Source organism: Polypterus senegalus, chromosome 8, assembly GCF_016835505.1.
Source record: "Polypterus senegalus isolate Bchr_013 chromosome 8, ASM1683550v1, whole genome shotgun sequence".
NCBI classification, from domain to species: Eukaryota; Metazoa; Chordata; class Cladistia; order Polypteriformes; family Polypteridae; genus Polypterus; species Polypterus senegalus.
Window position 1 is genome coordinate 34,654,423 of NC_053161.1, and position 18,180 is coordinate 34,672,602.

At 36.2% G+C, this 18,180-nt stretch overlaps 1 protein-coding gene across 3 annotated transcripts in view; it reads right to left on the minus strand.

Moving 5' to 3' along the window:
• The window catches only part of dock4b (dedicator of cytokinesis 4b), a 432,150-nt gene that overhangs the window by 87,670 nt on the left and 326,300 nt on the right, over positions 1-18,180 (minus strand). For 2 of the 3 annotated variants that reach the window (XM_039760945.1, XM_039760944.1), the window contains exons 28-34: positions 15,342-15,417; positions 10,150-10,250; positions 10,000-10,058; positions 9,704-9,852; positions 3,048-3,133; positions 1,122-1,148; positions 870-965 (exon numbers count right to left, since the gene is read on the minus strand). In XM_039760945.1, coding sequence (XP_039616879.1) covers positions 870-965; positions 1,122-1,148; positions 3,048-3,133; positions 9,704-9,852; positions 10,000-10,058; positions 10,150-10,250; positions 15,342-15,417 — 594 coding nt within the window. The remainder of the gene's footprint in view (positions 1-869; positions 966-1,121; positions 1,149-3,047; positions 3,134-9,703; positions 9,853-9,999; positions 10,059-10,149; positions 10,251-15,341; positions 15,418-18,180) is intronic. The other variant, XM_039760946.1, reaches the window with a different exon arrangement.

Sequence of the window (18,180 nt, forward strand, 5' to 3'; positions counted from 1 at the left end):
TCTGATTGCTTGATCTGAGACATTCACACCAGTGGCCTGCTTGAGATCATTTTGTAGGGCTCTGGCAGTGCTCATTCTGTTCCTCCTTGCCCAAAGGAGCAAATACCGGTCCTGCTGATGGGTAAAGGACCTTCTACAGTCCTGTCCAGCTCTCATAGAGTAACTGCCTGTCTCTTGGGAGACACAGCAAACCTTCTGGCAATGGCACATATTGATCTGCCATCCTGGAGAATTTGGACAACCTGTGCAACCTCTGCAGGGTCCAGGTATCGCCTCATGCTACCAGTAGTGACAATGACCACAGCCAAATGCAAAACTAGGGAAAAAACAGATGAGGAGGAAAAAATGTCTGTGGCCTCCACCTGTTAAACCATTCCTGTTTTGGGGGTCATCTCATTGTTGCCTCTTTAGTGCACCTGTTGTTAATTTCATTAACACCAAAGCAGCTGAAACTGATTAATAGTCCCCTCTGCTACTTAACTGACCACATCAATACCCCAGAAGTTTCATTGACTTGATGCTATACTCTGATTAAAAAGTGTTCCTTTAATTGTTTTTAGCAGTATAGTATTTATTTTTATATAACTATCTAATTTTATGTTAAATAGTATATGCTGTTTATTTCCTTTAGCCATTCATTAAACATATTCATAATCAAGTATGTTGTCCTAAATAAATAGCTATTTCTCATTTAACAACAATGAAAGAAACACATCTGTAACATTATAATTAAAATAATTAATTAAAAACATTCAAACCATGTTTTAACAGGCCTTGTTTTGTTAATTTGAGATATCCTGAACCCATAAATGTGAAAACAGAGTTTCTGCCTGAAGAGGGCACTCTTACCACCCAAAAGTCAATTTTACCTATAATCCAGCAGTCTTTCCATCAGCCGGGTTACAGTAGCTATTAATGAAATGCCACTCTCCCTCCAGGTTTCTCTTTCAATTTTCTTGAGCAGACTGAAAAAGAATGGAGAAGTTAAAAAAAAAAAATCAACATTTGTTATTAGTGATTGCCATGACAACCACTTCAACTTCACCTTGACACTGAAATATCCTAGTTAGAACAATCTGTACCACTCTGACAAGCAGCATTGATCTAAAATCACATCTTACCTAGGATATGGGCCAAACAGTGGTATTCTATTCCAGGAAGCATTGATAAAACAAATATATTTCAGATTATCTGTGCTATACAGTAGTAAATAATTAAGCAATTTTAGTCATTTGACAAGAAGCAAAGTAATTGGAAAAGATAGCATTTACATACAACATGAACAAAACATGGTTGGACTGTATTCAATTTCTCAAATGTCTTCAGTAATTAGACAAAACATGCATTCTTTGTCTGAGCATCATTAGCTGAATTAAACATGCACAAGCATCAAACAAGAAATGACCCAATTCACTGTTTTGGGAAAACTAAGCTCCTTAAAGCATGCTTCATGCATTTATTGGGAATTTTTATATAAGGGAAGAATGAGTGGCTTCAAAAAAAGAAAAACCAAAAAACTGCGACACTAGAAAGCATGCATTTACAGGACGAAATGAGCTCATTTATTGTGAAACACATTGAGCCAGATATAAATTATTTAAAAATAAGCAACAGAAATGTTTATAAAGATAAAGTATGTAGGCTTTATATCTTAATTAACTACATTGATTACAGGTAATTAACTGATGTATACTGTCCATAACAGTGAATCACAAAGTATGTACAAATGCATAATATAGCCATGCATCCTATTTCTTATTTTTCCAGCATCAGTACTGCTGTATTTACTTATGCACCATTTGTGTGGCCTAGTGGCAAGGGGATTTGACTAGAATCTGCAAGTCAACAGGGAAATCTCCCACTACTGGCTCACCATTTGATCCCTAATTCTGAATGTCTAACTATGAATCTCTTTGAAAATTGTTACTGTTACAGGGATTGGTTGGCTTAGTGGACTTTTCGAAACTTTTTGAAAGTTTCCTCACTTTTATATTTTCATTGGAAATGGTGAAGGCGGAAGTAGTAATTAGGTATTGAGAAGTTGGTACGACACTGGCAAGGTGACTAAGTAGGAAAGTGATGTAATTTGTTAATAAATAGGGTTAAAAAAAATCCCTCGCACATATATATATATTAGTGGTCACCAGATGGTGCTCCAGCCGCCCAAACCCTGATACAGACAGAAGCAAGCACAGGTTTTGAAACACAGCTACATTTATTATAGTGGGGAAGTGCTTTTCCCTCGCTCCCCACAGCAGCACACAGCACTAATACACAGTCCTTCTTTCTTCCCTTTCTCTTTCTCGTTCTGCCTCCACCCCTCCTATGGCAAGCTTCATCCTCTTCTACCCAACTCTGGCTCGCCAAATGAAGTGAGACGACTCTTTTCACGCTGCTCCTGGGAGTGTCCCAGGTGGCTCATTAACCTGATCTGGAATCACTCCCAGGTGTGGTGAAAGACCAAATGTGACAGGGCTCTGCAAACTCCACAACTCCCCTTGAGGGCATCCACAGAACCCAACAGGGCTGCAGAGAACTCCCATGAAACCCTACAGGAATCTGAGGTGCCCCTGCATATCTGCTCCCCCAATGGCCATCTTTAAATATATATATATATATATATATATATATATATATATATATATATATATATATATATATATATATATATATATATATATATAGTAGCTATACAGTGTCACTCAATGCCACCCTTTATTACCAAATCATAAGGCTAAATGTAAGTACAGTGACCACTAACATACCTTTATTAACATGATCAAAAACAAAATACAATAATGACAAACAAAATTAACTGGTTTTGGAAAACTTATCACTCAGGAAAAACTGCTATTATTGGGAAATGAACATAAATGGTCCCAGTCACCACAGATTTCCTTTGTTGCTTGCAATCACATTTGAAGAAGAAATCAACTATAAATGGGTTGGGAATGCTCATAGAAAAGCAGAACTGAAACAAGCTTTGGTCCCAAATCATAAATCTTGCTGTCTCACAGTCCGTTATAGTTACTAGGAATGCTACTTACATGCTGTTGAACAGTTCCCGGTAGGTTTCATCTCCTTTCCCCTCTGACATCAAGCTGTCCAATTTGTCTATTAATTTCGCTTCCACCTAATTAAATGAATATTGAGTCACTACATTCACTTTTAAAGGTTATCTGTCATTTACTTAATCAATATGTCAAGTTCTGATCTGTGTAAAAGTCTTCACAAAACTTTACACATAATTTACAAGCTACTGTACTTTTGTCACTTTTTAATCTAATTTCTACACAGTTAACTTATAAATTACAATTGTAGGTATCCTTTTTTCCTCATTAACAACATCTCCTACACCTTTGTGGCATATAGCAATAAAGTTATTTAACATTAACTTAATATTTACCAGTAGGACTAATATTAACAATTTCTCTTTACACTCCACAACGTAAAGGGATGTTGTAAATGTTATATTTATCTGCCTTAACACATTGACTAAGTGAAGTATTATTATTAAAATATGATGGTAACATCATGAGAATAAAGGTAAGCTGGAAAATACAATGGTGCTTAGAATATTCAATAGTAAAAGATGAAAATGTCACATATCCATTAAGATAAATAGACGGATGTCAAGATAAAAAGTAAATAAATTCAACTTCAAGGACTTTGGGAACATATTTGCATTTGACAAAAAAGTCTGAGGAACATATTGTTCATGAAATAATCAAGACTCAAGCATTATGAAATGGATAATACAGCTAACTACTGAGAATAGCTGAAAACAGTGCATCCTGGGATAAATGGAGCACTGGTGAGAGGCCTACCATGAGCAATGGTTAATTAACCACTGATACTTTCCATTTGACACAAAGCTGGCTCATTATAACGGCACAGGCCCAGGACTAGCGCTTTCATTACAGGGTTGGAGTCCTTAATTGTGGGTTAGAGATACACTTTCTGATTTCTAAAGCTAAGTGACACAGATCACGCACAATCCATCCTTTAAAAACAAACAATGTTTGTCTACCCTGATATGACATGCTCGGAATTACCTGTGACTCACTGAGAGTTGTGTGACCAAAAGAAATCAGCAGGGAGGAACTTAGAACACCTACCAGTGGCTTTTCCCCTTTTTGCTCTTTGTCAAACAACTATTTGACTTTTAGTAGTGTATTTATCACATAGTAAAGAGATTAAATCCTCTCCCATATAACACTTTTCATTTATGGATAGGCAATATATCTTTATCAGTTTTGAGCCACTTGTTTCAAAACAGCATAGTTGAGAGTGACAGCATATCCTAGATGGGGCACTGATTCTGGACTAAGATAAACTGGACAACTATCTTAATCTTAGATTAGAAACAATATGATGAGCAACCAGCGATAAATCCATACAGACATGTGGAAAACACAAACACCAGTCTCCAGTAACTTTGATTAGTGTAGCTGTGTTTGTCCCTTGCCTTTGATAAACTACCACCTTTTGTTTGAGTTCTTGTGGTGGAATTAGGTTGTGCCCTTCTTACAGGTGGAGCAAGTATGAATAGATTCACAAACTGGATGATAACCACATAAATTAAAACAAAAACAGGTCAATTGTAACCATGAGTCAAACAATGATAGCTTTAATGTATCCTATTGTGTTACTAGCGTATGTGTAAAAGAATGCAAGAAGAAAGCAAAACAAGAAAAAAATGCATGGTGTGGGTAAGAAAAGACACTTTTAATCAGGAAAACTCAGCCAAGCAAGAGAGGTTAATATAAAAGGGAAAGGGAAACGGAAACTGCTGTGTCAAGTACAGCAGTTTGGCTACCTTGGAAGTATTCTGACAGGAGGAGGCAGACACTTACAGGAGATCAATATGAGGGGTCACCATGATAAGAGAAACATGTAGGCAGGAACACAACACTCTTAATGAGACAAGGAGGGGGGCTAAAGAAACTGCCTTACATCAAGTCTGAACACAGATGAGGAAAGATTTCAGGAAACCTGCTTGATACAAAGTTGTTAGCAAATGAAATGTAAAAAGATTCCATAATTCTTATGAATGTGCTTGAAAACAGGAAACCCAGCTCAAAATGAACCTTTACTTATCTGGGAGAATTACGGAAGGAAGTGTAGGATGAAACATCAGAAAGGAAAAGAGATGCATTAAAATGCAGGATATAAGAAAGCTAACATGCTGTCTTGAACTGTAACATCAGCAGAACAGGAAGTGAAGTTAAGAAAAATGTAATACTGATTTCTAAGAAATGTTTTTCTAAGCAGTGTATTAATGCTTGAAGTATCTGAATTGTACAGTTGCAATTTATTAGGCCCTGTGCTATAAAAATCCTCCACAGGACAAATTCTTTTAATTATTCATCAAAAACAGCGAATGAGATTATACTCTCCGTCGATTAAATTCTGACACTTCAACAATAACTATCCAGCTGTTTAGTGAATTTGCTTTCATGCACAGATGTTTTAAATATTACTTTACATGCAAGCAATGTATGTTATGAAGGGATGCCCAGAATTTGATGGGAATAAGGGAGGCAAAGGTTTCAAAGAGCAAAGGAAAGTCCATTATCTGATCTCCAGGAAGAGCAGTCTTGAACATGGCAACGAGAGAGTTTAGGGGCTGCTTGAGGATGACACCTTTCATATTTGCTGGTTGCCCTGGCAGGGCAACAGGAAATGTGAGAGAGAACTGTTGGTATGCAATGGTCTCCCAAAGTGTTACACAGCAGGCAACCAGAAAGGTGACAGAAACACTTCATCCTCTGTTAACAAAAAGACAGGCAGGCTATGGAGGAATACACAGAGGTTGAACCACCTCCTGATCAGTAAGGGGCAGCATATACTCCAAAGCCATATTAAGTGGGACTAAGCAGTTATATTATAAACCAGGGCAAACCAGACTGGCCTTGTCTGCTTTGCTAGTAGCCTAAAACTGATAACAACCAGGAAGATATAAAATGCAGAACTAGCAGATATATCACCAGGAAGAAAAAAATGTATTTATTTGATGAACTTTAACCCCACTATCACCATCAGCAAATAGACCAGATGGTAAACAATGTTTAATGGAAAGACTAACACAAATGTAGTGTATCCTCAGGTACTTTTTAGTATAGCAGAAATATACTGTACTTTAAAAAGGCGGACACAGATCACCAAACATAGAGACATGTTCCAGTAGAAGAAAGCAAACTCTGACCAGGGCTTATTCAGACAACAAGACAGTCTCTCACCAATGTCAGAGAATGGCTAGCCAAGATCCAGTCCACATAGGAGTAGTGGAAAAGGTTTATACACATTGGCGCCTATAATTGCCATGTTTTTCTCTTGGCAGATGTTTACTCTTTCAGAATGTATCCTTAAAAATGGATCTGTTCTTGTTTATGATGTTTTAGCACTATTGTACTATGTGTAATCTTTGTTGCTTAAAACTGAGTGCATAATGACATCGTGACTCTTGTCTTGTTATTGCTCCATCCATGGTACTATAGTACTGTGAAAATTGCCCATATGGTGACTCAGACCAAGAACCTCTTGGTTGAATGAAGTTCATACAAATGGTGTAATCCCTGCCTGGTAAGTAAACTGACAGCTGTTAGATGTGATCACTACAGTGATTTAAAGAACTTCCGCAACAATACTAACTACAATGTTTTTTATAAGTGAAAAGTAGAGGTTGGTTTTGAAACTGTAGCTCAATAAAGTTTAAGATGTGGCTGCAGATTGGGATATTGGGACTCTTGAAGGTAGAGGCTGCCTAAACGACTGGGCCATGTAGGGACAAATGAAGGTTCAGGTGTGCATGAACACAAGAGGCCTCTTAACGGAGTTTTAGCATGGTGTCCCTTTAAGTCACCCATGTCCACGGAGGTGACCACAGGAAGGGGATCAAAGCTGCCACATGAGAAGGTAATCTAATCCAAAGACAGAAGCCGAACTGAAGTGCTCTACAGTTGTAGTGAACACTCAGGTGGTTAGCATGGTCTAGAGGGGTGAAAAGAGTTGCATATTATTTAAACAGCTTCATAACCAAAAGTGGCAGTAAGGTTTTGTTTATGGTGTGTTTTACTTAATGTTTTGTGATATTCCTGTATTTATCCCTCTCAGTTTTTAAATTTGTTAATACAGGGTCCATTTTTATTACTTTGGTTTCCTTAGTTACATGTGCAGAGGATTGTGCTGTCACAAAGGTTCAGTGCAGTTTAAACAAGGCTATTATAAATAAAAATTTACAATGCAGTATCCATTTATATACTTATTCATAATAAGCTGCCATAACACAAGAACAATACTGTTACAGATGTGAAAGAACATTAGTAATGTCTACTGTTTGTATTCTTTAGTAATTTTTCCTTCAGAGACATGCTTTCATATGTACAGTATACAATCATTACACTGGCATGAAACCAACTGACACGGTTCAAAATAAATTTAAACTATGACTTATGTTTTTATATACTTTTTATAGTACAATAAGTCTATAAGACTAAAATTAATCCTGAATCATCACCTATTTTAAACCTTACATTTATTCGCAGTGGTGAGAATTACTGTTTTCAATGAGCACAGCTGCTAGACAGTTCTGATTTTCCAGTTACTAATCACTAGCTCTGTCTGTTTCTTCTTTTGGCATCCTGTAGTGGTATTCTGTGCCACCACCACCTCATCAGCATACTCTGCAGTAGCATTCCATGTTTAAGTGAGGTTGCTACAAGTATGTTGATACCTCCATCATCAAAGCTTTTACCTGTGTTATATCATATCCAAATATTAAAATATCATTGTCACATTTAAGTACTATAGAATGCCCAGAGCCTTTGTTATCTTCCAAAGTTATCTTTTGCCTTTTGAAACCCAAAAGGTTTATTTCCTCAAGCATCCATGCTAGCTGGAGCTTTTGTTTTCTTCTCTTCCTTGGTTGAACCACCTGGATTGGGACACGAGTGCAGCAGGCGACACCTCAGCACCACACTGGAACAGTGTGAGTTTTTTACAGTGACTGGAGCCAATCCTGTCACTAACCTCATAACATGTGTTTTTTTTTCAAATCAGACAATGAATTTTGCCGCCATAACCATTACAAAGTTTTTCCTTTTTATTAAAATTAGTCTTTTATCATTTGAAAAACACTTTGAGCTACACTTCTATTAGGAATTATGCTATATTATTAAATGTTACTATTGTTGTTGCTATTAAAAAATCTTTTTCACAGTCTGAAACAGAGAACAATAAAGCACTAACAATTAATTTTTAATAATGAAAGTACAAAAATGCAGAACTGAACTTTTCCACGTGTTATTAAAATTTAATGGTTTGAAGACAACATTGAATCTTTTTATCCTGGCCTTTTTATTAATGAAGCTAACAAAGGCCTTACATTTGCTGCACCATATTAGTCCAGCATTACTACAGCAATCAAAGAAAGAGTTTCTTATCCTTCATTCTGTCAGCCATTATCTGGTTCTTTTGATGTCATATTTATAGTTTATGGATTTATTAAACTAGCCAAAATAGGAAAGATATTTTTACAGTTATTACCATAGTAGGCAAATTACAATATCTACCATATAATAAAATGCTAAAGTCTGTGTGTGTGTGTGTCCAGTCCTTTCAAGCAATCTGATTGGGCAGTTTGGCTTTGCTGTGATTGGTCAGTTTTGTTTTGGTGATGTGATCGAAAGTGGACATTTGAGTCTGGGATGCACAAGAAGAAAAGGTGTAGAAGCCATATGGAAAGCTACCTTCAAATACATGAAATATAAAAGTGAAAAGAGGCATCCAAGGTGCCTTAAAATGACAGAGTTTGAGAAGCAGGCATTATGGGAAGGTGCTTAGTCTGGACAGGTTCACACACACAAGGATACAGCGGAAAGATACTAAAAGTACATGTAGAGCAAGAGATATCAAATAATTTTAATTGTATTCTCTTAATTTTATGCCCAGTGAATTTATATACATATACAATATTAAGTAAAAGATTTTAAAATAAAACCTGTAACCTTTGTATAACTTGATACTATTCAGACTGTAATGCCTATTGACAAGGCACCTATTTAATGGCTTGTAATATTCAGAGTTTGAAATTTTCTAAATTGGTTTTATTCTATTTTTACAGTAAAATGTTAGGTATAAAATATAACATTCAGTGAGTATAAGGCAAAAACTTAAAATGTTATGTGGTAATTGATGCAAAATGCAGGAGGAAAGAACAAGGAGACAAAAAATAAATCCTAAGCAACACACATTGCCTTAAAATATAAGGACCATTAGAAGAAACGCCAAATTACAAAGTCTTTTTCAAGTGCCAAGTTTCTGAACACTGACTTCAAACTAGCTCTTTTTATTACAGTAATGCTGTTGGGTGTTTTTTTTTCTTATTTTTAAAGAGCTTGTGAATACAATTCTCTTAATCATAAGGTCTGATACTTGAACTCAAGAGACAGACATTTCCATCCAGCTATACTTGCATTTTCTGACATACATCTCGTTTAACCTGAGTCTAGGAATATTAAAAGCCAGAGATTATCACAGTAAGAGTAGAGAGGGCAAAATATAACTGTGGAAAGAGCGGCAGTCCATCAATGCAATACATATTCACTTAGTTAACAGTATAAGTGTTCAGAACTGTTATTGGTAACACAGCTAATAAAAGTCATCTTTATATAGAAAAGAAGAACAAAGAAATGTAACAAACCTGTTTAAAGCTGCCACTTCTCCTTTGTTCCCAGTCCATCATGTCATGAAATATTGGAATCATTACATTGCGCAAATCTGGTTGAGGTACAAGTGTTACTTCAAGGAATGGGCCTATCATAGCTGGGATAAAGTTGAGCTTGTGTTCCCCTATAAAAATTGATTGACAAAGACATGATACTCTTAGAACAGAACACTAAGGAGTAAAAATCTACTGAGGTAAACACTATATACAGTTCTCATAGCAGAAACCAATTTATGCAACAGAAAATACAATATGGAGTTTAAACTGCTTACCTAAATTCTGCCACATGCTAAAGATTTCACAACCCATCATAACCCTCATGTCACCATACCTATTAACAGCAAATTAAAAAAGAGTAAATAAGGTTGAACGTTTTAAAATACAATTTTATTGAAAACTAATAAAAATATATGGAGACCTACTTTTCCAAAATCTTTTTTTTTTTGGACGGTGAAAACATCTCCAGTTGAAGGCAGGGTTGGTTTATAAATATGACAGAAAGATAAAAGTAGGAATCCCACACCTGAAAAATGCAAATATGAACACGGATATGTAGTGAGAGCTTTTATGTAGTGAGTTACTCCAATAGTATGGCATGTTGACATGCACGGTAAAGAGCTCTGCAAACATCTCTTTTAAATGTATTAAAGACATAAGTCAAACCCCTTTTTCAACTGTAAACAAGACAGTAACATTAAGAAAAGTTAAAAACTCAAGTAATTAACACACTGAGTTGGCACTAACCATCCTGCAAACTACCTTTTCTTCGCATTAGATGGGCATTACTAGAGATGCAGAGGCAAGACGCACATTCATTTTCTTTAGTTGACACTCCTAACATAAAATATGAAAGGACCTTTCACTGATAAACAAGGCATGTGTGTAAGTATGCAGTTTGTCCCATGAAGACCCTGTCCAAATGACTGAAGTCTACTGTACAGCAGCACCATAAAATGTAGATAAAAAACAGAACCCCTGGGCCACCAAATCTAAAGAATGAAATCTGTCTGAAAGCAAGTGTAGTCATCACATTGTGTTGTGTTTCATATGTGTGTTGTAAACAGTTATACAATTCTTCTATATATTTATGTTGTGAGATTTTTGACACCCCAAACAACCCCACAACTGCGCTTTGTACTGAAACTCTGTTAATGCAGGCACGGATTGCTTGTCTGGTGCAAGTTCGCAGGCTTACTGAATAATGCATCTGTCTCCTTAAGACTGATGTGGGGAACATTTAAAACTGGCCACTGACTCCTGCGTTGTTCAGGAAGGCTATCTGAACTTTTGATCTGAGAAGGAAGCGAATGTAGGACGACGTCATCGTCACTTCTTGCATGCAGTGTGTGTTAAGTGACAGCTCTCGTTTGAGTAAATGCTTTGAGAATGTTCCTGTCTTCACAGCGATAAAGCAAATATTTCTGGAAACCTGGACTCACCTCCTTCATCTCTTGTGCAAGTCTGTGACCCACACATCACAATGTACTGTATATTATATAAATAACAAAATGCACAGTTCCAGTCTAAAAAACATGTGGTACATAATGATGTTTCAAACCTCATAACCAAAAAAATCCTCAAAAAAAAAACCCATTCACGTTTTTTGCTCACACTGATGTATTGGATTAGATTCTCTTGCACATATGTTAAATACTAAAATTAAATATGAGAAAGAACATTTTACCATAAATCAATCCTTCCATTTCATCTCATATATCATATGAAGGAAGGGTGAACCCGGCACAGTTCATCTAGGAAGTCATGAAATAATGGTGCGTTGACAGGGTTACAAAAAAAAAAAAAAGCATTAATTAAAGGTTTAAGAAATTCAGGAGTGCATGGTGGTGCTGGTACTTGGGTTCGTGGAAACCTCATATCATAATACTTATCCATCAAGTAAAGAACTACAATGAGGGTGCATAACTAAGATATGTTAAGATCTCCAAACATTTCCATTTCTATTCTTCCTCTATTTAAATAGACAGCAGGGATACTCAGAAATGGAGCATTAAGAACCCGCCAAGAAGACGGAAGATTAAGATGTCCTGGAAAAGTCCCCATTTCTTGAATCTTTGAATAAAATTGCTGGAGACAAAGTATGCTCTTTTCTCAAATCACATTATTATATAATATTGAAGGAAGTTCAGAGATTATCCCTAACCCAAGAAATGAGCTCAGGCTGTCCCCTGGAAGAACATGGGAGAAACAGCTCCCTAGGGCGGAGGACAACTTCATATATAAACAGGATAAAAGTGGTGAAAACACTGACAAAAAGATACATAAAAAATATAAGTAATAATATAATATTCATTACATACACCTTCTTTGGTTAGCTAATGACTACATTATCCCAATATCTAATTTAAATACTATTTACAAAACCCCATATATATTGTTTTAGCTTCCCATAAACATTTATTTGAAAAGGTGCCTTTTGATTTCCATCTTCCACTGGTGTCCTTAAGTATGTGATTAAACTATTTAACTGAAAGAATTTTAATGGCTTTCACTGATCAATGCATTTAAGAATCTTGGTGACCTGGATTATGCCACTTGCATAACTTTCTCTCTACAGCATAAAAAACTGTTCATTTTCTGTAGGTTTTTAGAGTAGGGCATGCGTTTCAGTCCTAACATGCACTTCCTTGTGCATTTCTGCAAAGCGTCCCCTACTATTATGTCTTTACTGTAACATTATAATCAGAACTCCACACAGTGCTCAAGATGAGGCCTCACCTATGAACGACTGAGTCTTTAATTTAAATTGTTTCTGACTGGCTGGGAAAGAATGTAATGCCAGACAAAAATTAAAAATTAAGGCTTAAAAAATCTAAAGTAAACAGGCCTTTTTTCAGAATATGCAAAAGCTTAACAAACTGCTTTAAACTAATAAACTATATTAATTCAAAGAACTACAAATAATACCATTTCATTTAAAAGTAGTTAGTGTTTGTTTTAAAAAGCTCCTGCTTGAAACTAATTAACATGGTACTGTACCTTCCTTTACTCAGCATTCTGCATACCTACTTTAAAACAAAGCTCTTTGTTTCAGTGTTTTTGTATACTTTTTCAAAATAAAGATCTGTTTTCACAAATCAGAACGCTAAACCCAGAGTCAAATTTATATCTGTAAAGTGCTTCAAATCTGGAAAACCCTAATATTTTTTTTTTTTTTTTATTATTTTTCTGCTTCGGTTTACTTTATGTATTTGAATAGTGACGCAGTTTTATGTTCAGCAGGTTAGGGTGATAAAGGATAAATGTAGAAACATACAAGTGAGAGTGTGTTGAGCAGATGGAAAGAGTATTTTGAGAGGCTGATGAATGAAAAGAATGAGACAGAAGGTTGGATGACGGGAAACAGTGAATCCGGAAGTGCAATGGATTAGCAAGGAGGAAGTAAGGACAGCTATGAAGAGGATTAAAAATGGAAAGGGTGTTGGTCCAGACGACATACCTGTGTAAGCATGGAGAGATGGCAGTGGAGTTTTTAACTAGATTATTTAATGGAATCTTGGTAAGTGAGAGGATGCCTGAGGAGTAGAGAAGAAGGGTACTGGCACCGATTTTTAAGAATAAGGGAGATTTGTAAAACTGAAGTAACTATAGAGGGATAAAACTAATGAGCCACAGCATGCATTTATAGGAAAGAGTAGTGTAAGCTAGGTTAAGAAGGAGGGTGATGATTAGTGAACAGCAGTATGGTTTAATGCCGGGAAAGTCAACTACAGATGAGATGTGTGCTGAGTGGGTGTTGATGGAGAAGTATAGAGAAGGACAGAAAGAGTTGCTTTGTGTCTTTGCAGACTTAGAGAAAGCATATGACAGGGTGCCTCAAGAGGAGTTGTGGTATTGTACGAGGAAGCTCGGAGTGGCAGAAAAGTATGTAAGAGTAGTACAGGATATGAACGAGAGAAGTGTGACAGTCTGCTGTACCAGTGATGGATGCATTCAATGTGGAGGTGGGATTACATCAGGGATCAGCTCTGAGCCATTTCTTATTTGCAATTATGATGGACAGGTTGACAGACGAGATTAGACAGGAGTCCCTGTGGACTATGATGTTTGCGGATGACACTGTGATCTGTAGTGAGAGTAGGGAGCAGGTTGAAGAGACCCTGGAGAGGTGGAGATATGCTCTATGGAGGAGAGGAATGAAGATCAATAGGAACAAGACAGAATATATGTGTGTGAATGACAGGGAGGTCAAAGAAATGGTGAGGATGCAGGGAGTACATTTGGCAAAGGTTGAAGAGTTTAAATACTTGGGATAAACAGTACAGAGTAATGGGAAGTGTGGAAGAATGGTGAAGAAGAGAGTGTAGGCAGGGTGGAGTAGGTGGAGAAGAGTGTCAGGAGTGATTTGTGACAAAAGGGTACCTGCAAGAGTGAAAGGGAAGGTTTACAAGACGGTAATTAGACCAGCTATGTTGTATAGGTTGGAGACAGTGGGACTGACCAGAAAACAGGAGACAGAGCTGGTGATGGAACAGTTAAAGATGTTAAGATTTGCATTGGGTGTGACAAGGATGGACAGGATTAGAAATGGGTACATTAGAGGGTCAGCTCAGGTTGGATGGTTGGGAGATAAAGTCAGAGAGGTGAGATTGTGTTGGTTTGGACATGTGCAGAGGAGAGATGCTGAGTATATTGGGAGAAGGATGTTAAGAAGACAAGAGGAAGGCCTAAGAGAAGGTTTATGTATGTGGTGAGAGAAGACATGCAAGTGGTGGGTGTAATGGAGCAAGATGTAGAGGACAGGAAGATATGGAAAAAGATTATCTACTGTGGCGACCCGTAATGGGAGCAGCCAAAAGAAGTAGAAGAATAGATCTGTTCATCATCAATTTGGTGACTATGTTTATATTTCAGGGTCACAAGGACAAAAGTACAGCAGGACACTGAATCATCATCAGTAAAATTCTTATAATAAAATGTGATGAAAATCTGAAAATGTCCCTTTGCAAAAAAACAAAATGTCCCTATTTCAATGAATTTTGATGCATTTGGTAAGTCAAATTGCTTTATTTGAAAGAATACAGAATCATGTGTTTGTGTGTCAAACTCGTTGATAAATGCCCTGGTGACTGTGATCACAGCAGTGAAATTCAACGTGAGACACACATGCACTCTTAATCTGTTAGTGCCCTGTAGACCATTTATACATTAAATATTTAGTTTTTTTTCCTGCATATTAAGAGGTTTTTCAAAGCATAAAACCAACTTCATATGCAAAGTGCCAATTCCAGAATGAAATGGTGCTTTGTAATGCAGTGGAGCTACAATAAACCATACAGTATAGTAAAGAACCATATAGTGCTATTAAAGAACTGCATTTTTTAAGAGTGTGGATCTGGCAACTGAAAAAATTCAATTATTATCTAAATCCAAATATTTATTAGAAGATAATATGTCTTTTCATGAAACTGCTTAGAATGAAAAATTTTCTGATGTAGTGTCTAACTTTAACCTGATAAATAGACATACAGATTTGCATTGTAACTGAGGTCATGACAAATAGCCCTACAATCCAAGTAAAACCCCAGATTCTATGAAGGTGTCAGAATATTTAAATGAAATGAACAAAATAAAGTGACTAAATGTTCCATCTTACCTTATAATCAAAATGTTCATTTAGGAAATTCTTGCGAAGTGCATCTGACAGGTACAACACTGTAGTTATTATCACACTTTAAATGAGATAAAATAAAAAAGATACAAATTATAGCATCATTTTACTGGCATGCAACTATGTACAGATAACTGAAATGTTGATTAAACACTTGAGGTTAATTACATTTCAAATGATAAGTAGAACATTAGAACAAATTTTATAGGACCAGGCCATTCTGCACAATAAGCTCACAAATCCTTTTTCTAAATAATAATATTGAGTTGAAATCTGAAGGTCACTGTTGTGATGTGGGATTTTGCATATAACTTGATAAATGTTTTGTATATCTTTATTTATAATTTAGGCAAACCAATGTAATTTAGTGTTACCTTGGTGAGAGTCATTCGTGTTTGCCCCTTTTACGACTGTCTCTTTGTAATTTTATGACAGGATTTGGGGGGATGTATCTTAAACCAGTTTGATGAGTATTTCTCTGCTAAGGTCTCTGAACCACTTGCAAGGAAGCCAGGATGTTTAACATATGGTTTTGGGGCAGGAGATAAGATGTTCTAATTCACCCATTGGTCTGAGGTATGGCTGTTTGGAATTGGCTTGTCTCAGTGGCCTTCAAGTACCATGATATCCTATTCGCTGTAGGGAGTTGGACAGAAAGCCTATAAATGTACTTGCTCAACCACATTCTCTCTCTCTAACCAACATATGATGGAAGAAGCATCTCTCTTGCTAAACTGTGATGATGAAGACAACACAATGAAGAGCACAGCTCATCAGCCATATTGAACAGACATGTGGCTGAAAGCTGAGCACCAACGATGCCTTAACTAGAGAAATTTTAAGTAACTACAAGTCTGTGTGCCACCTGAATTACACATCACCATTTTATCAGGTTGTATGGCTGCCAATATTCAAATGTACTTTGCATTTTGTAATTATTTATGAATATTATCAGTAATACATTATTTTAGGTGTGACTTTGCTACATCTAATTGCCTGAGGTTATAGATATAGAGGGGAAGGTGGGGTTAAGATATATACAATAATACCTTATAAACATCTGTGGCAGAGCGACGGGCACTAAGCAAACTCCTGTCAATCATGAAGAATCCACTGCATCCACTTAACAGTGTCATCTCCAGACAGAGGAGTAGCTTCAGTGACAGACTTTTGTCACTGTCCTGTACCACTGACAGACTAAAGAGATCGTTCCTCCCCCACACTATGCGACTCTTCAATTCCACCCGGGGGAGTAAATGCGAACATTAATTTTATTTTAATTCTTTTCATTTTTATTACTATTTAATTTAATATTGTTTCTTTGTATCAGTATACTGCTGCTGGATTATGTGAATTTCCCCTTGGGATTAATAAAGTATCTATCTATCTATCTATCTATCTATCTATCTAAACAGTGGTAAGTCTGTGAGATTAGGCATTCTAAGGCTACATATTAATAATACAATAGGGGAAAGTAGAGCAATATATATATTACTCTACCAAGATAAAACAGTCACTAAAGTCCAACTCTTTGCCATACTATTTGATAATTCATTCAGTATGTTGTTAATGAAGAAAAAAATGTCCAATGTTTGGGATAATTTTGCTCTTAACAAGTTTCTAACTGTGTCCTCATAATGTTGTTCAAGAATCCTTTGTAAACTATTGGCTGGGATCTACAGTATTAATACCCTTTATTATTTTAAAAACTTCAGTCATGTCACCTCTTAATGTCTGTTTTACGCTTAAACTCTATATTCCTTGAACCTGCATAGCTGCTCTTCTCTGGACTTACTACAGACATATAACATAACAGTCATGCATCTTATGTGTAAAATAGTGAAGAAACCATTTCCACAGTACTCTTGATGAGGCCTTACTAGTGCGCTATATAATTTAAGCATAACCTCCCTTGACTTGGCCTCCATACACTGTGACATATAACCAGACACCCTATTAGTGTTCTTGATTGCTTCTGTGTACTCTCTAGATGCAGAGAGGGATGAGTCCATTACAACTCTCAGGCCATTCTCACAAAGTCTACTTTCAAATTTCAGGTCTCCCATTGTGTATTCTAATATGACATGTTTACTTCTTGTGTGTAATACTTTACAATAAGTTACTTTAAAAGTCATCTGTCACAAAAGTGGTGAAACGTAATTGTTTGTTAATGGTTTCTTTCTGTAATGATTCAGCAAATTTTACATTGTCTGTCATTTCACCTAGTCGTTCACAGAATGTGCAAACATTATCAGCATACCAGCAAGTTTTTTATATTTTTATCCAGATCATTTATATGTATTAAAAAGACCAAATCATAGAAAAGGTTGGGATTGGAAAATTAAAGTAATGCATGGAATTATTAACAGTATCTTTAGTAAGTGAGTTAGTTGTCGATTCAAAAAAGAAAATCACACCTATGTCACACAGAACTGTAGTTGCTGTGATTAAGTGAATAATACTGAAGTTCTTTGGTCTTTGGACCAAATATCATAACTGTTAAACAGGAAAAAAGCATTATACAATAGGCCTGTAATGAATAATGCATGCCCACTGCGTGGGATATCTTTGACATCTGGCTAAGTGATCAGCATCTACAGGAGAATAAACAAACCTTCGTACACCAGTGAGTATTAAAATGAAGAAACACATACATACATACAAAAAAATAGAAAAAAAAACATACACAAAAACACTACAGAATTGCATGTATTGCACAAATTTAAAGGTGAACTTGTCCTTTTTAAACATTCGGTATGCACCACATATACGCATTTTATAACAGTGAACAATATTAAGAATGCTATTTGCAAACATAAAATTT